Source organism: Gorilla gorilla, chromosome 18 (genome assembly GCF_029281585.2).
Source record: "Gorilla gorilla gorilla isolate KB3781 chromosome 18, NHGRI_mGorGor1-v2.1_pri, whole genome shotgun sequence".
Taxonomy (NCBI): domain Eukaryota; kingdom Metazoa; phylum Chordata; class Mammalia; order Primates; family Hominidae; genus Gorilla; species Gorilla gorilla.
Window position 1 is genome coordinate 35011335 of NC_073242.2, and position 26843 is coordinate 35038177.

Consider the following 26843-nt stretch of genomic DNA (forward strand, 5'->3'; position numbering starts at 1 on the left):
ATCACCTTGGAAACATAAGCCAAACACAGCAGAACAACAACATAGAAGTAACTGACAAATGCTCATTTGTTCATTCAACAAACATCCACTGAGTTCTATTATGTGCCAGGCATTGTCCAGGCTCCTTGGAATAGATCTATCGGTGAACTAATGAGACGAAGGCAGGCCGGGCGTGGTGGCTCACACCTGTAATCCCAGCACTTTGGGAGGCTGAGGCGGGTGGATCACCTGATGTCAGGAGTTCGAGACCAGCCTGACAAACATGGAGAAACCCTGTCTCTACTAAAAATACAAAAAAATTAGCTGAGCATGGTGCCACATGCCTGTAATCCCAGCTACTCAGGAGGTTGAGGCAGGAGAATCACTTGAACCCGGGAGGTGGAGGTTGCGGTGAGCCAAGATCATGCCATTGTACTCCAGCCTGGGCAACAAGAGCGAGATGCCACCTCAGAAAAATAAAATAAAATAAAACAAGACAAAGGCTCCTGCCCTCATGAGGCTTAAAACTTAAGACCAAAAGGCAGTGATAAATCATGAATCTAAGAAGTGATGTATTAGAAAACAAGAAATGCTATGGAAATAAGAAAAAGTTAAGCAAAATAAGAGGGACTAATCATGCAGGGGAGGGGGAGATTGGACAAGAAAATCTGAGGTACGAATGAGTGAAAAACAAGAAAAACAAGATCTACTAAGATGTAGCTAACATCACTCCCTAACAAACTTGGGAAAGAACCTTGCCAGATACAGAAAGAGAGGCAGAGACCATCTGTGGATTTAGTTCAGCCCTAACAGCTCCTTAGCTCACATTACCAGAAACAAGAGGGAATGTGCTCAAAGGCAAGCCTATCCCACGCTAAGTCGCCATTTTTAAGTGGCCTTTTCAACATGGATAACAAAGGGCATTTTGTAGCTCCGTGGGTGGCATTCCAGGACCCCACCTCTCCACTTTAACCTGTGTGGCTCAGCTCTCAGGTAGCTCTCTCGGGTCTCAGAGAGCTTCCAAGTAAGAATGCATTTGAAGTAAAGTTCTTCTGCTTAAAATAAAACATTTTCATGATGGCTACTTGGTGGCTGGAGCTGAGCAGCAGCAGGTACGAGTCTCACACATCTTTGCTTCGGCTATGTTTGGCACCAGTACGAATTCAGTGAACTCTGGTTTGCTCAGTGAACCAATCAACTTTGCAAACTTCCAGAGTCACTAGCCTTGACAGTTGTCTCTCTTTAAACTGCATCCCTGCTGCTGCTGCCAAGAATATCTCCCCTCTGCCCAGCTTCCTGTTGCTCCCCTCCCAGGCTCCAAAATAAAAAGAAGTTGCTTGGCAGTGATGTCACATTGCCACTGTCACCGCCTGCAGGGCATTCACATCCTGGCTATATTTAAGACCCAGGCTTCATGTTCAGTGACATGGAAATTGCCACCTTGTGAACCGTACCGGAAAGGCAATATTTGAAAAATTATTTCTACGAATAATCAGGCTGCAAATTCTGCCTCTCCGGAGGCAAAGAGGGAAAGTCAAGGGGGTTAAACTGAGCCACGGGCTCCGGCTCCTTGGATCGGCTACATCCAGCTGTTTCAGTCCAACCATTTCTCCGAAGTAACTCAAACACCAGCATTTACTTAGTGGCCACACCTCTCTTCCCATTGTTCACCTTTCCTGGGCTCTTTTGGTATCCCTCAAAACCATTCTGCTATTTTTCTTTCTCTCTAGACACCTCTACCTACTTCTCATTAGAAAAGACAAGAAATGAAGCATTAATGAATGGGAAAAGCATTTCCCTCCCCGGTGAATAATTACCGTAACCTTTTCATAAGAGTTCTGTCATATTTATGGGTTTTGGTAATTTTTTTTTATTTCCTCCTGCTTCTGTCCTTTGATGGGGGAAAGCGATGGGCTGGAGCGACATTTCAGACACAACCTTCTCCCTTTCCCCTTAACAGCTGCATGTTTTTCACATCCTGATGAACTGCCCAAGTCTGTGTTTGGTGCAGATTTTTCAGGGAACATCTGGCATCGGGTACTAACGACTCTGACGCTCAACCACTCAACGCGGGCACGCGCTTCAAAACGCAGATGTTCATGCAAATATACCTTGCTGCTTGCTCCCTAAAAAGTTGAGTTCGTCAACAAAACCTGAGTCTTTGATTGGATTCTAGAAGCATTAGAGAAAATAAACAAGCACATGGCTTTCTCCCTTGTACGTGATTGCTCTGAGATGTCACCAAGCCTCTGTTTCTCTCCCATTATGCTGTGTCTACCATTTTATACTTTAAAAAACTATCTAGGAAACCTATACTGGTTACAAAATTCTGAAAGGCTCATGAAGAAATTTATATGGCTTTCCACTGTTGGTCATGTTTGAGAAGGTGCTTCCATTATTTTAAATTTCAACATTAATGCATTCAGAATTTCCATTCTCCCACCTTTGGGAGTCCCACATCATTAATCCCAAAAGAAAAACCAGCTGAGAATTCATTCATGCCAAGGACACCTTCACCTTCCACAGCCACAGATGCAGGAGCCAAGCAGTGACGAATGGTAGTAGAACCAGCTCAATTTCTGATGAGCGGGCCCTCCTGCCTCAGCCTGCCGCCAACAACTTGGGCCATGAAAACATTCATATCTCTTGGCTGGGTGCACTGGCTCACACCTGTAATCTCAGCACTTTGGGAGGCCAAGGCGGGTGGATCACTTGAGGTCAGGAGTTCGAGACCAGCCTGGCCAACATGGCAAAACCCCATCTCTATTAAAAACACAAAAATTAGCTGGGCGTGATGGTGCATGCCTATAATCCCAGCTACTCGGGAGGCTGAGGCAGGAGAATCACTTGAACCTGGAAGGTGGAGGTTGCAGTGAGCTGAGATTGCGCCACTGCACTCTAGCCTGGGCAAGAGGGAAACACTCTGCCTTCAAAAAGAAAAAAAAAAAAAAATCATATACTTTGCCCTGAGATCCCACTTGGGGAAATACACATTAAGGAAAGAAACGGACAGAGAAATACACACAGATACTGAGATAGTCACTGCAGCCTTTATCTATAAGCTCGCACTGGAAACAGCTGCAATGCAAATTGAGGTGGAAACCACCAAGTACCCTAAGGAATGCTACACAGCCGTTACAAATCACAGCTGGTCAGGCTCTCTCACTCACCGCTGTAGGGGTAAAAGAGAGGCCGCTTTCTTGGAAAGGATTTTAGTAACACAAGATCAAGAGCCTTTACAAACATGCTTACCTTCTAACATGGGAATTTCACTTTTTGGAATCTAGCTGAAGGAAATGATTTTTAAAAGGCAGAATAGGTTTATAAAAATACATGTTCATAGAAATACTAATCCTACAAGGGGAAAAAAATGGTTAAAAAAAATGATGTGAGAAACAAGGACATATCCAAACACAGAACTCCACAAAGCCATCAAGTGATATCCATCTAACTGAATAACATGAGACAATGTCTGTTGTTTATTGTATTATTGTAATAAAAAACTTTTCAAAGCTGACCCTCAATTTACAGATTCAGAATGATCTGAATTATATAAAATACATATATGCATAAAAATAAACTGGAATAAAATGCCCCATAAATAATAAATTCATTGATGGTAATTGTGTTCAGGTGATTTTCCTCTTTAAACTTTTCTGGTATTCCCGGACTTAAGAATTCTAACTTGCAAATTACTTTCATGTGCAGGGGGGGAAAATACCCTAACTTAAGGGAAAAACCTTAAGGATTCGAACGTACACATTACATTTATGAACAGGGAAAAAAAATCTTGTATTTAAACATAATTTGAAATCTACATAGAAACAGAATAAACAGAATGTAAATTGTATGTATACAACAAACAGTGGTGTAACTATGTAAAAATATACTTAAGTGGACTAAGAATGGAAATAATTATCACGCTACAGTCATGGGATTTGGGACTCTTTTCCCCATTTTGAGTTGTTATGCTGCTTTCACAATTTAATTTTTTTTTTTTTTTTAAGTATGAAAACAAGAGTTCCCTCAAGAAATCTCAGGTATGGCAGAATTGCATGGTAGAATCCCACTTGTGTATATCGTAATCTGAAACCGTTCAGCTTTACATTGGGTGAGCAAAGCAAGCTGCAGAACAGTGGGCGCATGTTGAAAGCTCAGAGGCAGATCCTTAAAAGCCCACAAAGCAGCCGGGCGCAGTGGCTCACGCCTGTAATCCCAGCACTTTGGGAGGCCAAGGCGGGCGGATCACGAGGTCAGGAGATAGAAACCATCCTGGCTAACCCGGTGAAACCCCGTCTCTACTAAAAATACAAAAACTTAGCCGGGTGTGGTGGCAGGCGCCTGTAGTCCCAGCTACTGGGGAGGCTGAGGCAGGAGAACGGTGTGAATCCGGGAGGCGGAGCTTGCAGCGAGCAGAGATCGCGCCATTGCAGTCCGGCCTGGGTAACACAGCGAGACTCCGTCTCAAAAAAATAAATACCCACAAAGCAAGCCGTCTCAGTCTGTTTTGTGCTGCTAGAACCGAATACCTGAGGCTGGGTAATTTATAATGAACAGAAATTTCTTTTCTCACAGTCCTGGAAGCTGGGAAGTCCACGCTCAAGGGGCTGGCGTCTGGCGAGGACCTTTGCTGCGTCATCATAGGTCAGAAGGCAGTAACGGAAAAAGGAGCCCAGCTAGCCCTTTTATAACAGCATGAATCCCACCCCCCGCCCTCCATGGGGGGGTGGAGCGCTCATGGTCTAATCACCTCTCAGGTGATACCACCTTTTTATACTGTTGCTTGGTAATTAAGTTTCAACATGAGTTTTAGAGGGACAACCTTCTAACCATAGCACAAACCTACATGTTGTTTATGGTTTACTTAAAAATAAAATCTAAAACAAAAATGACAAATGTTAGTAGTGCTAATTGTTGCAGTGGGTCATAGTATTCTTTATATTTTTCAAACCAGCCAAGCAACAAAAAATTAGCTCCCAACTTGGTTCTGAGCTAAAAATCAGCCTTTCTAAGGTTTTCAATGAGCTTATCCGTTCAGATCATTGCTGGCATCCTCTCTTAAGTCCTTGCTACTTAAAATGTGTGGTCTAGGAACCAGCAGCATCAGTGTCACCTGGGAGCTTATTAGAACTCCAGGATAGCAGGCCCCACTCCAGACCTGCTCGATGAGAATTTAATGTCTAACCTGAGCCCCAGGTGTTTCGTGGGTACATTAAGGTTTGAGAAACTCTGCTCTAAGCCACCAGTTGTCAACCTTGACTGCACACTGGAATTACCTGAGGGTCTGGGCCTCAGCTCCAGAGATTCTGATTTAATTGGTCTGGAAGGCAGCCTGGACATAACCATTTTAAAAGCTCCCCAGGTGACTATGATGTTCAGCAAAGTTTAAGCAACATATTTCGCTCTTCAACCCAGAGAATTCTTTATTAGGAAGCTAGTTACATCTGAGCAACAGCAGGCTAAATTAACTGCAGAAAATGACTTTTTTGCAGGCTTGAAATGGAGGCATAATTTACTTCCATGAAACCAACAGGAATCACCATGGCTGTCTGTTACTCAGTACTTACGCAGGGTATTCAATGTGCTTAACACTTGACATGCAATCTCTCTTTATCATCTCTCTAAGGGAGGGTCTGTTACCACCGTGGTTTTCTAGATAGGGAGCCTGAGGGGTAAAATGGCCATCTCAGATCACACATCTAGGAGCGGTGGAAGCCCTTGCATGACACTAAGGACGAGTACCGCCTTAAATTAAGCAGCGTAGGTGCCTCACTTGTCTCACCCTTGCCCTAGCCCTGAGAAGCAGGACTCAAGTCCACACCTGCCCCATACGACACTTCCTGCTAAGAGTAGCCCCATGAAAATGGAACTTCTGGAGCTGTCAGACTGAAGGTTAAAATCTTTGCTTGTGGCCGGCCAGGCGCAGGGGCTCATGCCTGTAATCCCAGCACTTTGGGAGGCCGAGGTGGACGGATCACCTGAGGTCGGGAGTTCGAGACCAGCCTGACCAACATGGAGAAACCCACCTCTACTAAAAATATAAAAATTAGCCGGGCATGGTGGCGCATGCCTGTAATCCCAGGTACTCAGGAGGCTGAGGCAGGAGAATCGCTTGAACCCAGGAGACAGAGGTTGCAATGAGCTGAGATCGTGCCCCTGGACTCCAGCCTGGGCAACAAGAGCGAAACTCTGCCTCAAAAAAAAAAAAAAAAATTTCTTTGCTTGCATATCCTTCCCTTCAATTTCTAGCAACCACAGGACAGAATCAGCTGTATTGTGTTTCTCTCTGACTAAGCTTCACACGGAACAGTAAATGTTTGATGAGTGAATCAACAAATAAACAATATCGGCCAGGAGCGGTGGCTCAGGCCTGTAATCCCAGCACTTTGGGAGGCCGAGGCGGTGGTCACCTGAGGTCAGGAGTTTGAGATCAGCCTGGTCAACATGAAACCCCGTCTCTACTAAAAATACAAAAAAATTAGCCGGGTGTGGTGGCAGGCGCCTGTAATCCCAGCTACTTGGGAGGCTGAGCAGGAGAATCGCTTGAACCCGGGAGACAGAGGTTGCAGTGATCTGAGATCGCACCACTGCACTCCAGCCTGGGCAACAAGAACAAAACTCCGTCTCAAAAACAAGCAATCAATATCAATCGTTCATCTTGACTGAATTTCATCAGTAGCATTAAACTGCAGGAAAACAGCTCCTCCTAAGCCATATTCCCTCTTGACTGACAAGTGTATCTTGTACTCACCCCCCAACACCAGCCCCACCCATCCCATGCACTCAACGCTCCTTGGCTGCTCTGGGGTACATCATGAGACCAGCCAGCTGCTGACAAGCATGTGCTTAACAATGGCGAAGGGCACAACTCACTCAGCTCAGGAGACTCAGCCAAGGGAAAAAGCCAGCGACCTTGGGGAAGCAAGCTTCATGCCCAAGGAGAGGCTAGAGATGGGAGAGCCAGAGTGGGTCACATATGCAGCAGGTGCTCAACAGTGGGTTCAGTGTGGACTGGATCCAGTCTCTAGACAAGGACTCAAAAAGATCAGGGCAACTGAAAGGGACCTTGCACACAAAATTCCGACATATTTGTAAATGGTCTTGAAAAAGAGAACACTTGGGAAAGAGCTAAAGCAGAGATTCTCACTGGGGGCCGTGGGGACAGTCTGGGTCATCACGAGGATGATGAGTGCTATTGTCAGAGGTGTTTGAACCATAACAGCTCCATCTGGAATAGGAGCTGGTTAAAATGAGGCTGAGACCCACTGAGCTGCATTCCCAGGAAGTGAAGCATTCCTAGTCACAGGATGAGATGGGAGGTCAGGAGGACTGGTGTCATTAGATACAGGTCACAAAGACCCTGACGATAAAACAGGATGCTGTAAGGAAGCCAGCCAAAACCCAGCAAAACCAAGATGGTGGTAAAAGTGACCTCTGGTCGTCCTCACTGCTCATTATGTGCTAATTAGAATGCATAAGCATGCTAAGGACATTAACAGCAGCACCATGACAGTTTACAAATGCCACGGCAATGTCCCTAAGTTATCCTACATGGTGTAAAAGGGGGAGGAACCGTCAGTTCCAGGAAATCCTGCCCCTTTCCTGGAAAACTCATGAATAATCTGCCTTTTGTTTAGCATATAATCAAGAAATAACCATAAGTACTCTAAGTCAGTCGGCCCATGCCACTGCTCTGTCTGCGGAGTAGCCCTTCTTTTGCTTCTTTACTTTCTCTAATAAACTTGCCTTCACTTTAAGCACTTGCCCTGAATTCTTTCTTGCACAAGATCCAACAACCCTCTCTTGGGATCTGAATCAAGACCCCTTTCCATTAGCACTACCAGCATTTACAGCATAGAGCCGAGGATACTAACTGTCCTGAAAGGCCAAGGCAGTACCACACAACCAAGATCAGCCTACTTCCTGCAATACTTCAATCGTCCTGTGGCCATTCATGTAGGCGGAAACCTTACTCATAATCTGAGCCTAGAAAGGAATGCCTTTCATATATACTGACTATGCCAGGTTTACTTTACGGTTCACCCACTCTCTGCTCTTTTTCTGGACTCCTTCTAAAGAATGACTTCTGATCTTCTTAACTTCTTAAAATCAAAACTCATCCATGAGAAGGAGGTGCAAGCACTTAGCGTCAGCATGTTTTCTAGCACAGTTGCGCCAGACCAATATGTACTGAAATCTATTTTGTATTATAAATTCCTTTCGTTTCATTTCTCTTTCATATTGGAGTGTTATACTGATTTTTTAAATTACTTGTATAAGTAGGTTATATTCGCTATAAATTTCATTTCAGAAGGGGGCATTACCAAATATTTTTATTTAAAACAGATATTGAGTCTTCTAAGATCAAGTCTAAATATGCCAAAGTAGCTGGACCAGAGGTTTGCTAATAATGTCAGATTATATCAGACCGAAATATCTAGCCAAGGAAAAGCACAATGGAGAACACAGCACAGAGACCTTCGGGCTACCGCTTAGAATGGCTGAGCCCAGATTTCACCCACCAAGACAGGGTGCGCAAGACAGCTGGCACAAGAGTGACAGCACGGTAGTGTCACTCTGGAAAATTGACAGAATCCAAGCGTCACAAGCCCTCTGTGGAAGCAACCCACTGTCGGGGACATCTGCAGGCTGCACCTCACCGCATGCACCCCCAATCTGATGGGAGGAACATCCTGGTTTTCCTTTTAAGCAAACTCTCCTCCATCCTTGTTCCTGCTCCACGGAGTTCAGGTGAGGGAAAGCCAGCCACCCCCAGCTCCAGGGGGAATGGGACCCAGGCTTGGGCAGGAAAAGTAACACAGCTGGCCCGGGAAATGAGAGAGTGAATCCCAGGACTTCTCCAGAGCTACTGGAAAAAAGTCTTCTCCTCCCACTGGCATTGTTAAACTGATGGGATTTAGGCTGGGGCCCCTGGGGGCCCTCTTGTCACCACAAGAGAAGAGTGATCTAAGAATGAAGCCAAGACCGAGGGAAAGAGAGAGGAGACATGGAAAGTCATGGGGACTGCATGATATGCATGATACCCCCTGAGAGCTTTGATCCAGCCCAGCAAAAAGCTAGCTCTTCTCCTGTAGGTTTAAGTTTCATGAGCGAATCAACTGCTCTTTTTCATAGGCAGTTTAGGGTGGGTTTCTGTCACCTACTACTGACTCTAAGTGGTAAGATTCCTTTTCCTTTTTTTTTTTTTTTGAGACAGGGTCTCTGTCTCCCAGGCTGGAGTACAGTGGTACAATCTCAGCTCACTGCAGCCTTGACCTCCTGGGCTCAGGTGATTCTCCCACCTCAGCCTCCTGAGTAGCTGGGACTACAGGCATGCACCACCACGCACCGCTAATTTTTGTAATTTTTGTGTAGACAGGGTCTCACCGTGTTGCCCAGGCTGGTCTCCTGGGCTCAAGCTATCTGCCCACCTTGGCCTCCCAAAGGACTGGGATTATAGGCGTGAGCCACTGCACCTGGCCTCTATATGGTAAGATTTCAATGAATGGCTGAGGGGCTTCCAGAAAGCCCCAATTCCCAGAAAATGACTAAAAATACGTCTTGGGGCAAATGACCATCCGCAGGTCTAAAGCCCAGCCTAACTGGCTGCTTTGTGCCAAGAGAAGATGCCAACAGGAGGAGAACAATTAAGGTGCTGGAAGAACTGACATTTCCCAGTGACACTCATACCAAGTGACAGTCACTGGCCCCACGGTCCCTTCACTCCCTCATTTAGCCAATATGACTGAGCAATGCCAGGCACTGTGCTAGGTGCAAGGACAGGCCACTGCCCTCATGGATCGCACAGTCTAAAAGGGAAGACAGGCAGTGCATGGACGACAACCCAGACTGTGACTGTCAGTAATAACGCTATTCAGGAATACCGACTCCCATGAAGTGTATCTCAGAGGGACCTGATCGGTCTCATGATCAGGCAGGAGACGGTGCACAAAGCCTTCCTCCCTTTTTTTTTTTTTTTTTTTTTTAGAGTCTCGCTCTATCGCCCAGGCTCTGGAGTACAGTGGCCGATCTCAGCTCACTGCAGCCTCTGCCTCCTGGGCCCAAGTGATTCTCTTATTCTTCTGGAGTAGCTGGGTTTACAGGTACACACCACAACACCCAGCTAATTTTTGTATTTTTGGTAGAGACAAGGTTTCACCAGGTTGCCCAGGCTGGCCTCTAACTCCTGACCTCAGTGATCCACCTACCTTGGCCTCCCAAAGTGTTGGGATTACAGGCGTGAGCCACCGCACCTGACCAACAAAGCCTTCTGTATTCCTGTAGTCAGAAACAGAAAGCCCCACTCAAACTCTCTTGAACAAAAAAAGTTTACTGACCTACATACCTAGAAAGTCAAGAGGCAGCTCTGGTGCCTTTTGCCAGCAGCCTAGTGATAATACCATGTCCACTACAGCAACTCTTCTTCTAGTGAAAGAACCCCTCTCTTCCTCCCCTCCCCTCATCCATAAACACAGGCTTCCTAAATCAGGTAACAAAGCAACTGTTAATTTTTGAAAGACATGTAACAAAAACTGGGTCTTATTTCTGGTCTCTACTAAGCCTGAGAGCAAAGTTTTGTTTTATTTTACATTATGAATTTAAGATATTCCTCCAAAGCATGTTTCTTTTACCAAACAGAATATAATAATGTGGGCTTCATAAAACAGTGACAGGTTGGGCATGGTGACTCACGCCTGTAATCCCAGCACTTTAGGAGGCCGAGGCAGGCAGATTACTTGAGGTCAGGAGTTCGAGACCAGCCTGGACAACATGGTGAAACCCCATCTCTACTAAAAATATAAAAATGAGCTGGGCATGGTGGCACATGCCTGTAGTCCCAGCTCCTCAGGAGGCTGAGGCAGGAGAATTGCTTGAACCTGGGAAGCGGAGGTTGCAGTGAGCCGAGATTGCACCACTGCACTCCAGCCTGGGAGACAGAGTGAGACTCCACCTCAAAAAAAAAAAAAAAAAAAAAAAGAGTGACAAATTCTTTTTTTTCAGTCTCATGTACAATGCTGCCATCTTGGCCTGGGGACCTCATCTCAAGCAGTTTCCAAGACTCCAGAAGTGCTAGCATATGGATGGCAAATTCTTGGCAGGCTTGCTACCACATCCCCTTCCCATGGGCATGGCAGACATTGCTAATCAATAACAACACTCTTTCCTGTTGAGTCCTGACAGCACTCCAGTCCTTCTCAGCCAGAATCCCAGGCAGCGACTACCAGAGTTGGCAGCAGGATGAAGCCTACTGGCTTTTCCCGCCAGAGCAGGTGTTCTGAACTGGGGAGATAGCAATGAAAAGGCCCACACCCTTGATTCCAAAGGCCATCCCTAGCCCAAGCTGGGCTGGAATTCAAGCCAGTATTCCCCATAATTCAAGTCAGTATGCCTGACCTTCTCAATTCCCACCATTTGACCCTTGTGATAAAAATATAATCAGTGCCTTTGAATGGACACTGAAGAAATGTACTGTCCTTTTTTACAAAGGACATAGTCTTCATATTTCTCCAATGATTTAAAAGCAAAGGAAGGCAGAGGCTGAGCCTTAGGGTGGAGTGTGAGATTTAAAGCCTTCATAGAAAGCCAATAAAGGTCGCCTGGGGTGCAGGACAGCATGATCTGAGCAGGGCTCCCAAGGCCATTCCAGGATGTACAGTACAGTTCTCAATCTCACACGCACAACACTGTCAAGGAAGTTCTCACTGCTCAGCAGCCCAGCAGGGACAAATAAACAAAGGGACACACACTGGGCAGGCAGGGCTGGAAAAATAACACCAGGAGGAGCTGAAGGTCAAGTGAAGGCCAGGGGCCAATGGCTCTAAGATGCTCACTGCAGGGGAGGCTTGGACAAGGAAAGGGCCCAAGAGATTCTGGCCTCCGCTCAGCATCCCCAGCCACCTACAGCCAAGGCACCAGCCAAGAAGAAGAAATTAGGTGACATTCACTGAGTGCTTACTGAGGGCCTGGAGCTACGCTGAGTGCTTAGGAGCCTCAGCTGATGTAACCGTCCCAACAATCCTAGGAAAAAATGCAAGAGACATGCTTTTCCTGCCCGCTGCTTGCCTTGGGGACCTGGTAAGACTGTCAATCATGGCCCTCTGCTGACTCTTAGCCGTAACATGCCCGCTAAAAAGTCTTTCCTAGGCTGGGCACCGTGGCTCACGCCTGTAATACCAGCGCTTTGGGAGGCTGAAGCAGGTGGATCATTTGAGGTCAGGAATTCAATACCAGCCTGGCCAACATGGTGAAACCCCATCTCTACTAAAAACACAAAAATTAGCCAGGCGTGGTGGCAGGCACCTGTAATCCCAGCTACTCAGGAGACTGAAGCAGGAGAATTGCTTGAACCCAGGAGGTGGAGGATGCAGTGAGCTGAGATCACACCACTGCACTCTAGCCTGGGTGACAGAGCGAGACTCTGTCTCAAAACAACAACAACAACAACAATAACAACAAAAACCTTTCCTAAATGTTATATACAGACATTAGGAAAGAGTCTCTTCCCTTTGGATCCTGTGCGAGTCTCAGTGCTACCAGAGGCCATCTTTGCTCTATGCAGAGGGCCTTCCTAAGCATGACACCAGTGCGCAGAGGGCGGCGCCAAGGGAAGATGGAGAGTGCACTGGTGTCATTGGGGGACCTGGGTCCCACAGTGCTTGAAGAAAGTGACCTGTCCTTGGATTTCCCAGCTACTGCAAGAAAAAATTCCCCGGTGACCCAAGCTAATTTGGTGTGGGTTTCTGCCATCAAAGGCATGTTAGCGTCAGTGGGGAAACTGAGAATTAAGAAGTTACCAAGTGGCAGAGCCAAGACCAGAATCACTGTGCTGTGCTGCTTCCCTAGGTAAGGGTCGGACATGGCCCTCCAAAGCCAGCAGTGACCGTGACGCATCAACAGGGTGCTTTATGCCACTGCACGGGAGGAAGGAGGGAGAGTGTTCCATGCCACCCCAGCCCCACTTTAAGTTTCTAAATAGTTAAAGAACCAGAGAGGCTCAGAAGCATGAAGAGAATGGCCCCGGCCATACAACTGACAACATGTTCATGTGAGTGCAGCAGAATTGCACAGAAGGAGGGAAAAGTCACAACAAGAGAGTAACCGCAAGGCTGGCCCCAGTGAGACACAAGAAGCGAAGTCTGCAGCGGCACTCTGAGTCACGACAGAAGAGTAACTGCGAGGCCGGTCCCAGTGACATACACGAAGGGAATTCTGGAGCGGTGCTCTGAGAAGCAGTCCAAGGGGCTCCCCCCGAGGAACACTTTCTCCACCACCTTGGTGACTCTCAACCAACCAGAAGCCCCTTCCTGGACCTGGCAGGTTGACTGTTGAGATGACATGTCTACTTAGGTGCAGAGAAAATACACGTGCTCCAATCTCTAATAACCAAACAAGAGGCCTCTTCAGTCAGGACTCTTATGAGTATAATGGAGAAAAACCACCACAAATGGCTCAAGGAATGAAAGCAATTTATTGGCTCACATACATGAAAAGTCCAGAGGAAAGACAGCTTCAGGAAAGACTGGATCCAGGAGCTCAAATGAGACTATCAGAACTGTTGATTTCTCTCTCCCTCCATTTCTCCACCACATGGTTCTCACGTGGGGTTAGAATCTCCTCACAAAATAGCAAAGATAGCTGCCAACAAAATAGCAAAGAGAGCTGGCTGGCACCATCCTCTCAAGAATGCTGTAACTGGCTCTTATCAGACCATCCTGGTCACATGCCCTCCTGTAAAGCCCTCATGGATGGAGCAACCCAACTGTCCAGGCCTGGGTGGGCTGCCGTCCTCTGAAGCCCTGTAGGGGCAGAGGGCAGGGACAGCCCCATCAAACCACATGGACACAAAGGAAGGAGCAAAGATCCACCAAGGAAAATTAGGGGAGTGTGATGGTTAATTTTGCATATCCATGTGTGTGGGCCACTGGATGCCCAGATAGCTAGATCAACACAATTTCTCAGTGTGCCTGTGATGATGTTTCTGGAAGAGATTAGCATGTGAATTTGTGGACTGAGTGAAACAAATGGCCCTCACCAATGTGGGCAAGCATCATCCATTCCATGCAGGGCCTGAGTAGAAGAAAAAGAAGGTGAGTTCTCTCCCTGCCTAATTGCTTGAGCTGGGACATGGCTCTTCCCCTGCCCTCGGCACTCCTGGCTCTCATGCCTTCTGACTCAGACTGGAACCTACACCACAGGTTCTCTGGCTCTTGGGCCTTTGAACTACACCATGAGCTTTTCTGGCTCTCCAGCCTGCAGAGGGCAGCTTGTGAGACTTCTTGGCCCCCATAATTATATGAGCCAATACCTTATGATAAACCCCTTTCTAGAGATGTATATACATCCTATTGGTCTGTTTCTCTGGATGACCCTAATATTAATACAAGTAGTATCTGCCCCAGGAGGAAGCAGATACCTGATGAGTGTAGCAGGCAGCCTTCAAGGTGGCCTCTAGTGACCCCTGCCTCCTGCTAGTCACACCACTGTGTGTTTCCCTCAACACTGAACCAAGGTTGACTGTGACTACAGAATATAGCAGAAGCAATCATGTGTCACCTCCAAGGCCAGGTTATTAAAAACATGGTGGCTTCCATCTTGGGTGCACTCTCTTCTCCTGCTCCGGGGTTACTCACCCTGGGAAGTCAGCTACTGTGTTGGGAGCAGCCCCACGAAGAGGCCCACGCGGCAATGAGCTGAAGCCTCCTGCCAACAGCCACAGGATGAAGCTTGCAAGTGGACCCTCCATCCCCAGTCAAGCCTTCAGATGACAGCAACTCTGGCCAACAGCTTGACTGCAACCTCATGAGAGACCCTGATGCCCTGGCTAAGCCATTCTCAGAGTCCTAATTCACAGAAATTGTGGGGAATCATAAATATTTGTTGTTCTCAGCAACCAAGCTTGAGGATAATTTGTTACACAGCAAGAGCTAACACTGCCATAATACAATGACAAGAAATAGAAAATGACCCCCCACAATAATTCAAGAACCCATTTACTTGCTTCCTTCAAAGCCACTTTTCCTCCTGTAAATGTGTGTCTTTTTTAACATATGTCTCATAGCTTGAGCTTTCTTAATTCAAAAGGAAACAAGGCAATCGATTATTTCAAGGAATGTGACTTACAGAGCCTTAATTGCAAATGATTATTATGCCTCTGCCTCAGGAACTTGCAGCTGCCCAGGGCCAAAAAGCACCAGGCTAGTTACATGACCTTGTTCTAGGAAAGCCAGTAATTCTTAGCAAAAGGAATGTGTAATCAAATGCTGGATTTGCTCAGTGATGCTCAGTTTTACAACCATGAACTCAGAGCCAGTGAAACACACATATACACAAGCGCATACTTAGCATTCGAATATTTCACTTTTCTGAGTAGGAGATAGACTAGCTCCTAATTCTTTCTGCACTATCACTGTTAAAATACAACTTTTGATCAAGTAAGGTGCCATAATTATTAAGAAAAACGATAATGATAGTTAACATTTACTGAGTATTCATCAACCACATTGAGCCAATACATGGTCTCTCGTTTTATTTATTCAACAAAACTCTATGAGGTAAAGAGTTTACTTATTACCATTTTAAAACTAAGGAAACAGGCCAAGAGCAGTGACTCATGCCTGTAATCCCAGCACTTTAGGAGGCCTAGGTGGGTAGATCACTTGAGCCCAGGAGTCTGAAATCAGCCTGGGCAACATGGCAAAACCCCGTCTGTACAAAAAGATACAAAAATTAGCTGGCTATGGTGGTGCATGCCTGTAGTCCCAGCTACTCAGAGGCTGAAGTGGGAGAACTGCTTGAGCCCAGGAGGCGGAGGTTGCAGTGAGCTGAGATCGCATCACTGCACTCCAGCCTGGGTGACAGAGTGAGACACTATCTTAAAAAAAAAAAAAAAACAAAACCCACACTAAGGAAACAGAAACAGAGAAGTTAAGTAATTCATCCAAGGTCACACAACTAGTAAGCAGGAGAGCCATGGTCTGACTCCATCAGTACAAGGCAGGCACCTGGACCATAAAGCCCTAGCTGTACCCACCTGCACTGTGAAACCTGCATCTGAACACACACACACCTGAGGAAAGCATGGCGCCAGCGCAATGAGCCTCACCTTCCAGCCTGCGACACCCCACTGCCCTGCCCTGTGCCCCAGCAGCTACGGCATCCCCACCCCCCAGGCAACAACTGCCCGAGCAAGCCACTGTCAGCCAACACTGACAGTTGCTTTTACTCTGGCCAGAAGCAAGAAGAAAGTTCTGACCACTGGCAGAGGTTAACTCTATCTAGAACATGTCAGCAATGGAATTTTTCAAAACTTACATACCCAGCTGATCGGCTTCCCTGCTTCTAGTTTTTCCTTTTGAAATACTGGTCTGTTTTACAGATATCTGTTCCTTCTGCCTACAGACTGCAAACTTTCAGACACCTTAAACTCTCAGCAACCCACTGCTTAAATAGGGATTATAAAACTGCCTGGTTAGGACATTGGTTTTATCTACCCCATCTATGGGATAAAATTTTCCCAACAATTGTCATGCACTAAAACACGCTTCCTGTGGAATACACTTAAGACGCCTCACTCATGTCCACTGCCATATGCACCCTCACATCTTTTCCTCCTCATTCAGCCCCTTCAGCTGGATGAGATCATCCTCTCCATCCCTGAGATGAGGAAGCACATATGTGCAGAAGTTGAGCAATTCACCCAGAAACACACAATTTGCAAGTAATGATGCAAAGACTCAAGACTACGCTGACTGCTAATACAAGCCATTAAATGACACGGAGGCCAGGCATGGTGGCTCATGCCTGTAATCCAAGCACTTTGGAAGGCTGAGGCAGGCGGATCACCTGAGGTCAGGAGCTCAAGACCAGCCTGGCCAACATAGTGAAACCCCAACTCTACTAAAAATACAAAAAATTAGCCAGGCATGGTGGCGGGCACCTGTAATCCCAGCTACTTGGGAGGTTGAGGCCGGAGAATCACCTGAACCCGGGAGGCAGAGGATGCAGTGAGCCGAGATCACGCCACTGCACTCCAGCCTGGGCACGACAGGGCAAGAATCCATCTAAAAAAAAAAAAAAGACAGGGCATATAATTCTGTCTCTCTTTGCTGACTAAGAACCAGAACCTCTAAAGACTTCAGACTTTATTGTGAACATTAAATGCAATTATGCTGCAAAACTCTAGCATGGCCAGGCAAAAGGGTGGTCCAGGTGAGAAAATGCCGAACTAGGCACATTTTACACTATTTATAACAGTCATTTAACTGTCTTTGATGCTCTTGAGCTATCATTTTAAAACGTGATGAAAGGGGAAAAGCTCAAAGATTGGAAATCCAACATAGGATCATAGTGCCAACATTCAATAAGACATACAAAATGATTACATTAGAGCCATTCACAGCATCTAACAGCACAGAGAGGTAAATGCTGCTGCTATAAACTGACTTAACTCTGGGCTCCCTTGCACATCCACAAGACGTGTTTATCTCGTGGTCTTATTTTAAAGTAGATTTACAGAACAAGCAATAAACTGCTTATCTTACCTAAAATGAGGACAAACTGGAAACAACCTGAATGCTAAATTGACCATATTAAATTCATCATTCCAATCTGGAATGGGCAATTTAATATGGTGGGTTCACTCAATCAAATACCACATCCAGGTACATAAAAATGGTTAACATGAGGCCTATATGGAAACAATAAAAGCTGCTTTTGCGCTCCTAAGCAGTGCTAGAAGGTAGACTAAACAATCACAGGCATAGATTACATGTATAGTTAAAGAAAAATGTTAGTATATGAACAAATTCAGTAAAGATGCATGTAAGTTGGGATCTGGGGTGGTTTACTTTGCAGCTTTCTTTAATAGTACATAAACAAAGTGACAGAAAAGGAAATAAAATGGCTTTTAAATAAAAGGAGGCTCAACCATACTCTTAATTAGAGAAATGGCAATGAAAAATTTTCTGCCAGCACCATTTCCACCCCTGGCATTATCAGAGACCCAGAAGTTGGATCCCACAGCTGTGAGCACAGCTGCACCGCTGCAGGCCCTCTCCCACACTGCGGCAGAACATGCGGCTCACACCCGTGCCAGGCGAGTTGATGGTCCCTGTCCGACTTACAAATGCGCTGCACTTTGACCCGGCAATTCTACTTCCAGGAATATTTCCAAAATATATACTCATACAGGAAAAAAACAACCAACGCAAAGGTTGTTCACTGTGGCATTATTAGTAGTAGCAAAAGACTGGAAACCATCTCGGTGCCTGGCTGTCAGCAGGCTGGTTAAACGAATTCTGATGTAGTCAGACAAGGAAATGTCAGGAGCTCTTAAAAAGCAGAGGGCATCCCCACGCAGACCAACGAGAGCAATCTCTGAGATGTCAAGTGAATGCTGCATAGGACAGGCTACCATTTCACATTAAGGAAGAAAGGGAGGAGGAGAAGGGAAAGAAAAGGAAAAAAAGTATATGCACACCTATCTGCTTGTGTGTACAGGGAATATCTCTGGGAACAGTAACGATGACCCCCTCTAGGGAGCAAACTGGGTGGCTGGGATAAGAGAAGGGGACTTGCACAGGTTCACCTTTTGTATTTTGAACCACGTGCATATATACTATTTACTCAATGAAATAAGTTAAATTAAAATACATACTTTTTTTGCTTTAGTCGCTATCTTTTTTTTTTTTTTTTTTTTTGAGACAGAGTCTCGCTCTGTCGCCCAGGCTGGAGTGCAGTGGCGTGATCTCAGCTCACTGCAAGCTCCACCTCCCAGGTTCACGCCATTCTCCTGCCTCAGCCTCCCGAGTAGCTGGGACTACAGGCGCCCGTCACCACTCCCGGCTAATTTTTGTATTTTTAGTAGAGACGGGGTTTCACCGTGTTAGCCAGGATGGTCTCGATCTCCTGACCTGGTGATCCACCCACCTCGGCCTCCCAAAGTGTTGGGATTACAGGTGTCAGCCACCACGCCCGGCTTTTTTTTTTTTTTTTAACTAAAAAGTCCAGGTGAACGTGTGCTCAGGTTTTTTTTGTTGTTGTTTGGTTGGTTGTTGTTTGTTTTTGTTTTTGAGACAGAGTCTTGCTCTGTCGCCCAGGCTGGAATGCAGTGGTGTGATTTCGGCTCACTGCAACCTCTGCCTCCCGAGTTCAAGCAATTCTCCTGCCTCAGCCTCCCAAGTAGCTGGGACTACAGACACCCGCCACCACACCCAGCTAATTTTTTGTGTTTTTAGTAGAGACGGGGTTTCACTGTGTTAGCCAGGATGGTCTCGATCTCCTGACCTTATGATCCACCCGCCTTGGCCTCCACCCGCCTTGGCCTCCCAAAGTACTGGGATTACAGGCATGAGCCACCATGCCCGGCCCAGTATGCTCAGGTTTTAATGAAGCCCCCACGTGCTTACCTCTCCATCCCTCACCCTCTCCTACCTGGCCAGCGCCTGGACCTTCATGCCCTGCCGCTCCTCCTGTTCAGCCACCTTCCTTTTCAAGGTGTCCACCTCTTGCCGGAGCGCGGCTGAGTGCTCCATCTCACCGTCGAGCAGGTTTCGCAGTGATCTGGGAAGAGAGGGACCCATCTGTTCAGAAGCTGTCAACCCAGACCCCACTGAGCCCAGGACACAGTTCCTAACATAAGTCAAGTCCTAAGCCATGCGTTTTCCACAAGGCTCTGCATAAACCGTAATTCAAGTCTATCTCATGTGAACTGGAGATAGCAAACTCTAACTGACAGCCTTAGAGTAAGAATTAAGGGACAGTCATCTATGGCCTGGGCTCCATGTCCCTGATTGCCTGCGAGCAGGCCAGCCTTCTGACAGCTTAAATCAAGGGAAAACAATGAGGTGAGCAAATTCCAACCAAGTCCCTTTACAGGTACCCCACTCAAAGGTGTAGCACATTACAATGAGGCCATTTTGTCACAGCTACACCAGGTCAGAGATTTAACCAAGGAAAGGATGCCAGGAGAGGCCAAAACAATAATCTGAGGCATAAAAATAGAATATATACTCAGATTATCTCACAAACGTCTAGTCTCATTTCCACCTGTGCCTATAAAACACACTGTGAGCCTGTTTCATTGCCAACTTCAGGTGAAACAAGCATATATAAAAAATATCTTATATCACTAAAGCATCTGAGATAGCAGAGATAGCATTTTACATTCCCAAGTTTGTTAACCCTCCAACAGGGGGCTGGCAGCCAGCACAGGATTCACCTGTGTATTTGTCATCCCTGGTCTTAAATAAAGGAGAAGACAGCAGGTCTTCTAGAAACCATCACCAGTGACCGCCTAGGAGAGAGCCAACCATGGTGCTGCTAACCATTTACTTCATTCTACCTGGCTGTTTCTGGAAAACAATTACCAACCATGGTACATCTACATACTAAATCCAGAAGACACTTGCCACGTGACATCAGGATATAAGCAAAAACAAGGCCGGGCAGGGTGGCTCACGCCTGTAATCCAGCACTTAGGGAGGCCAAGGCGGGTGGATCACTTGAGGTCAGGAGTTTGAGACCAGCCTGGCCAACATGATGAAACCCTATCTCTACTAAAAATACAAAAATTACTCAGGTGTGGTAGTACACACCTGTAATGCCAGCTATTCAGGGGGCTGAGGCAGGAGAATTGCTTGAACCCGGGAGGCAGAGGTTGCAGTGAGCCGAGATCACACCACTGCACTCCAGCCTGGGAGAAAGAACAAGACTCCGTCTCAAAAAAAAAAAAAAAAAAGAATATAATCAAAAACATCTGACCCCCACCACACTCTGATCATTCACTGAAATCTCCAAGACTTGTGTTCCTTGAGAGCTTTGAGGAAATTCCCCTCTTGGGGCCTGGGGCTCCCTGACAAAAGCATGGTATAATTTTTCTTTTCTTTCTGGGAAGTACAAAAAAGTAACAGACAGTGACTATTGTTCTTCACAAGGTAAGACAAAATCTATGGCTTCTTCCAAGATAACAGCCCCAGCTGGAGCATGGACAAAGAATCCCTCAATGGCGCAAGCCCTCTATTGAAAGTTTATTCTAGTTGGAAAATGGTGCGGTCTAAAGATTCCTTTTGAAGACATCCTCTTTTGTTTTAGAAATCATGTTTGTTTGCTTTTATATGTTTCCAGAAAGGACAAGAGAGAAGCTTGTCAAGCAGGATCAAAAATGAGGTTGAAAGGAGAATCATGACTGTGTGTAAAAGAGGGTGTGAGTAAGAAAGGGTGACGTGAACACACACCCCCCTCTCCCCACGTCCCAGGGAGGCAGTTGAATCATGCTTGCAGAAGTTCAGGGGTAACTGCAGGTAAGCCCTCTATGACCACCCCACAGTCAAGATAAGTCAGATGGGAGCCAGAATTTCATCTTGCCCTAAGTATCCCTGATTTGGGCAAACTTTAAGATAAGTGCTCAGATGCCTGGAACATGGTAGATAGACAGGCCTTTGATTAATGATGACTAACAGCTGCCTAGAGGCCAGGCACAGTGGCTCACATCTATAATCTTAGCACTTTGGGAGGCCAAGGTGGGCAGATTACTGAAGCTCAGAAGTTCAAGACCAGCCTAGGCAACATGTCAAAACCCCAACTCTACTAAAAATACCAAAAGTAGCCAGGCATGGTGGCATGCGCCTGTAGTCTCAGCCACTCAGAAGGCTGACGCTGGAGGATCACTTGAGCCCAGGAGGTGGAGGTTGCAGTGAGCAGAGATCGCGCCACTGCATTCCAGCCTGGGTGACAGAGCCAGAACTATCTCAAAAAAAAAAAAAAGACTGCCTAGGCTAAGGAGGTGATAATTAAAGGGTATAGGACTTCTTTCGGGGGTGATGAAATGTTCTAAAATTGACTGTGTTGATGTTAACTCCTGTGAATATAGTAAAAACTACTGAATTACACACTTCATTTATTTTTTTATTTTATTTTATTTTTTTTTTTTTTTTGAGACAGAGGCTCGCTCTGTCACCCAGGCTGGAGTGCAATGGCGCAATCTCAGCTCACTGTAACCTCCGCCTCCCGGGTTCAAGCAATTCTCCTGCCTCAGCCTCCTGAGTAGCTGGGATTACAGGCACGCAGCACCACGCTCAGCTAATTTTTGTATTTTTAGTAGAGACGGGGTTTCACCAAGGCTGGTCTTGAACTCCTGACCTTGTGATCCACCTGCCTTGGCCATACACTTTAAATGAGTGAATTATAGTGTATGCGAATTAAATATCAATAAAGACTGTTTTTTAAAAAAGAATTAATGATTGCTCTACCAAATTCTTTGCTTGATCTATGAAGTTGCCATTATCGTAAGGTTCTCACTTCTTTCTTACGTATCAGGCAAAAGAGAGATACCACAGTAAAGAGAGATACCACAGTGGCACATCCCTGACGATAAGAAATAGCCAGTCACAATTTTTGCCAAGAAAGCAAAATGTCCCTCATCTGTTATATTCTGTCTTCCCCAGAGGCAGAATGTCAAAGAAAGAGGCTATTCCTCAAGCCTGAAAATCACAGTACCTGTTCTCCTCCTCCAGCTCATCCTTCCTGTTCATCATGGCCACAATGGCCTGGCGCAGTTCACCTAAGGGAAGAAAACAAAGTCAAGATTAATTGGCAGGTCTTGCCTGTTACAGCATGCCCTCACCTCTCTGGATTATATGCTATCAAGGATGACTTGTCTAGATAAGTTCCCTTTTCCCTTTCAAAAATAACTCCTATAACAGTCTAAGAGACTCGGCTGATCAGGGTCCTGGATTTTAGAGCACAGTCTCTGAAGTCAGGTCCCAGGTTCAAATCCTGCCTCTGCAGCTCAGGCAAGTTAGCAACCCCCTCTGAGCACCACCTCCCTTATCTATAAAATGAGATCTTAACAGTTACTATCTCCTAGAAGTGTTGTAAGAATTCAGTAAGACAATATGTAAGTGAGATGCTTAGGAATGGTGCCCAGCACAGAATAGCATTTAGCAAGTATTACTGATCAGTATCACTACAAGTCTTTGCAGAAATGCAACAGCAGAAGATAGGAAGATGGAGATAAGGTAGCCGTATGGTAGGTTAAACTGGGCATATTTTCAAGAGTTAGGGGATTTACTGAGCTCCTGTATACCTCAACCTTGAGAAATAAAAAGGATTTTTTAAATGATCTATGCCCTAGAGCAGCAGACTAGATAGTAGAATTTTCTGAAGTGTGAAACAAGATCACCACCGGCAATATGGGAAATCAGCCCCAGAGAGCGATGTGGCATTTGGAAGACCAGGTATCTGGGTTCTGGGCCTTGCAGGCATGGGAGAAGGGGGTCCCCAGTGCTGCTACTCAGACCTCATAGCTGAAAATGTTATATTCCAGGAGGAAATTCTAGGAGGAAAAAACTGTTTCCCAGGAAGTTTCAGAGACAGCAATGCTTGCCTGGCAAGTACTGCCTCAAGTAGCCTTAAGAGATGTAGGCCGGGCACGGTGGCTCATGCTTGTAGTCCCAACACTTTGGGAGACCAAGGTAGGAGATCATTTGAGCCCAGGAGTTCAGGACCAGCCTGGTCAACATAGTGAGACCTCATCTCAAAAAAAAAAAAAAGAGAGAGATCTCAGCCACAAGCCCCCCTTGCAGGAGCCCAAATCACTGCATAGGAGCCACCTGTGAGAAACAGAGGACGATGGATGCCGACCCGATCCACTATATCACCCTGGCCTCACCCTTCCCTGCCCTCCCCGGTCCCATACACGGTGCATCTCCAGCCTCTTGGACGAGGCACCTGTGTTTTTATCAACATCAAAATGACTGATATCACAAGTGCAGCCAAAGCAGTACTCTGATAGTGGGAATCTTTTAAAAATCCATCATAGAAAGACGAGCTGTCAGACCTTCCGCCTTCCCCACACAGCTATGACATCATGTTCAGATTAACGGTGGAGAAAGAAAGGGACCGAGAGCTGGCATGCCCCCCAAAATGTTCTTTCAACGGGCTTGAACCTGAACACACATTCACTTTCGCTGCCTCATTGGCTCTTTTGTGACTCTTTTTGGGCAGTAAAGCTGGTAGGTAACATCGGGGTGATTTCCACAGATCAGGTAAATATTATACTTCGCCAAGCACGAGTGACACACACGAGCAGCGGAGCTCCCGAACATGTAATTTTCTCTCCTCTCCCCTGAGCCGCGCCGCCCATGATTTGTTTAGTCTCTATCATTGTGATTTCCTTCCTCTTTATGACCTGCCACAGCTCACATTTCGAGTGAAACAGAGCAGCGCTCCTGCACTGTGGCCTCTGCAGAGCCTGGCCATGCTGGGGGGGGTCCCCTCTCCTATGGCTGAAAGGCAAACGACCATCCATCTCAACATTGGTTCCTTGCTTGGCTTCAGAAGACAGAACCACAAAACCAGGCAAGAGCACAGGGGAATGTCAATTTCAACCAACGGAAACTGATCTAAGATAAAAAGCAGCATTGAAAATGCTGTGGACAGGATGGATTCATCCACAAATGCAGCTGAGCAAGGAACCATTTAGGAAGTAAGACACCAGATTTCAATGAATCTCTGCTCCTGTAATGTACTGAAATACATTTCTGGTACGATAATGTTTAAATATGTGAAGTGAAGCAATAAAAACTACGTAAGTATCTGAACAAACATATATGCCATCTTTCTTAACATGAAACAAAAGACCAACGCCGCTAAGGAAATAATAATTTTGCTATAGTATCTGCACATCAAGGGCACATCTAACGCACACGCAAAAAAAAAAAAATGGTCCATTGTTTGTGGAACTTTAAGCTCCTCAGGGCAGTAAACTGGCAGTGTAGAAAGAATATCAGTTGTTTTTTTTTTTTTTTTTTTTTGAGACAGAGTCCCACTCTGTCACCCAGGATGGAGTGCAGTGGTGTGATCTCGGCTCACTGCAATCTCTGCCTCCAGGGTTCAAGTGATTCTCCTGCCTCAGTCTCCCACGTACCTGAGATTACAGGCGCCTGCCACCACGCCTGGCTAATTTTTGTGTTTTTAGTAGAGATGTGGTTTCACCATGTTGGCCAGGTTGGTCTCGAACTCCTGACCTCATGATCCACCTGCCTCGGCCTCCCAAAGTGCTGGGATGACAGGCGTGAGCCCCCGCGCCCGGCCTTGAACACCAGTTTTCTAATCAGATCTACCTTTGAATATCATGTCCCTCACACTTCGGTTTGAGGTCCCAGCAAATGATATCATCCTTGCTTCTCAGCTCCTTCCACTGGAAAAGGTTGCTGGTATCACCAACCTCATAGGATAAAGCAGGGACCAGTAAAGCTTTCCCTAAACACGGCCACACCCACCCATTTCTGTATTGTTCAAGACTGCTTTGATGAGTTGTTTTGACAGAGACCGTGGGGCCCACACAGCCTGAAATATCTACTGTCCAGCCCTTTCCAGAAAACATTTGCCAGCCCATCTTAGGAGAACATCGCAAGTTCTTCCCTCCATGCCCCACTCTCAGCCTTCTTCATTCAGGGCTGAAGGCAGCTCTGCAGCTGCTGTGACACTGTGCCAATCAGTTGGGGCTGCTGGCTGTACCCACACAGGACACTGCAGACGGAGAGAAACGGAACAGCGGGAGGGCCACTGCTGCCTCAGACTCCTTCTCTTTTTATGGCTGAATATTATTCCACTGCATAGATGTATATGTATATGATATATATGTATATGATGTATATGTATATGTATGTACATGAGGGTGTGAGAGAGATGGGTGATGCTGGCCAAAATGTACATCTTATAATTTTCTGTTAGAAGATGAGTAAGTTCTGCAGATCTCATGACAGCAATGGGGACTCTGGCTAACAATACTATGGTACTGTTTACTTGAAATCTGAAGAGAGAGCAGACTTTAAGTGTCCTCATCACACACATTAACACAAAAAAAAGTTCACTCAGGGAGGTGGCGTATATGTTCATCTGATTGTGGTAGTCATTACGAAATACAGAGATACATCAAATCATCATGTTGTATGCCCTGAGTACATACAATTTTTGTCATATAGTTAAAATTTTTAAAAAATTAGGCTGGGCGCGGTGGCTCATGCCTATAATCCCAGCCCTTTGGAGGCTGAGGCAGGCGGATCACTTGAGGTCAGGAGTTCGAGACCAGCCTGGCCAACATGGTGAAACCTCATCTCTACTAAAAATACAAAAATTAGCTGGGTGTGGTGGCAGGCGCCTCTAATTCCAGCTACTTGGGAAGCTGAGGCGGGAGAATTGCTTGAACCTGGGAGGCAGAGATTGCAGTGAGCCGAGATTATGCCACCACACTCCAGTCTGGGTGACAGAGTGAGACTCCGCCTAGAAAAAAAATTTTTTTTTAATTATTAATAACAGAGATGATAGGCAATGAAAAAGTTGGAGCCCGGCCTCAGTGGTGCTGTGTGGATATAAGGCTATATCTATACCGAGGGTTCAGTCACCGCTTCCACCCTGCACACACCCACATCTCTACCTAGGCCCTCTCCTGAGCTCCAGACCCATGTCCTCTCTGCCGCTCCAGCCTCTGCCCATCTCCTTTGCTCCCCCTTGGTTAGACTCCAACCATACTGAACACACTCTCCTTCTCTCGTGCCTCTGTGTCTTGGCACAGGCTGTTTCCCAGTGTCTAGAAGGCCTGGCCCCCTCCCTCACTCCAGGTTGTCCTTCAAGCTTCTGCTTGGGGAGCGCCTTTTCTGAGCAGCTGGGGCTTGCTGGCTATAGCAGTCGTGGGAGTCCATGGGCCTGCCCTGTCTTACTCTTGCCTCCGCTCAGAGACTCAGACTCCACAGGCCTCCAGTCCCACCCACCCCACTTGTAATCAGTGAGACCAAGGGTAGCTACTGACTCAAACCAAGCCCATCATATAGAGTCTTCCAGAAGTTCAGATGTGCCACAGCCTG

The 26843-nt window shown here is 46.3% G+C and overlaps 1 protein-coding gene across 15 annotated transcripts in view; it reads right to left on the reverse strand.

Moving 5' to 3' along the window:
* Positions 1-26843, reverse strand: part of SNX29 (sorting nexin 29) — a 630208-nt gene that overhangs the window by 425087 nt on the left and 178278 nt on the right. For all 15 annotated transcript variants that reach the window (XM_063699638.1, XM_063699637.1, XM_055365873.2 and 12 more), the window contains 2 exons: positions 22474-22537; positions 19411-19539 (listed from right to left, as the gene is read on the reverse strand). In XM_063699638.1, the coding sequence (XP_063555708.1) occupies positions 19411-19539; positions 22474-22537 (193 nt within the window). The remainder of the gene's footprint in view (positions 1-19410; positions 19540-22473; positions 22538-26843) is intronic.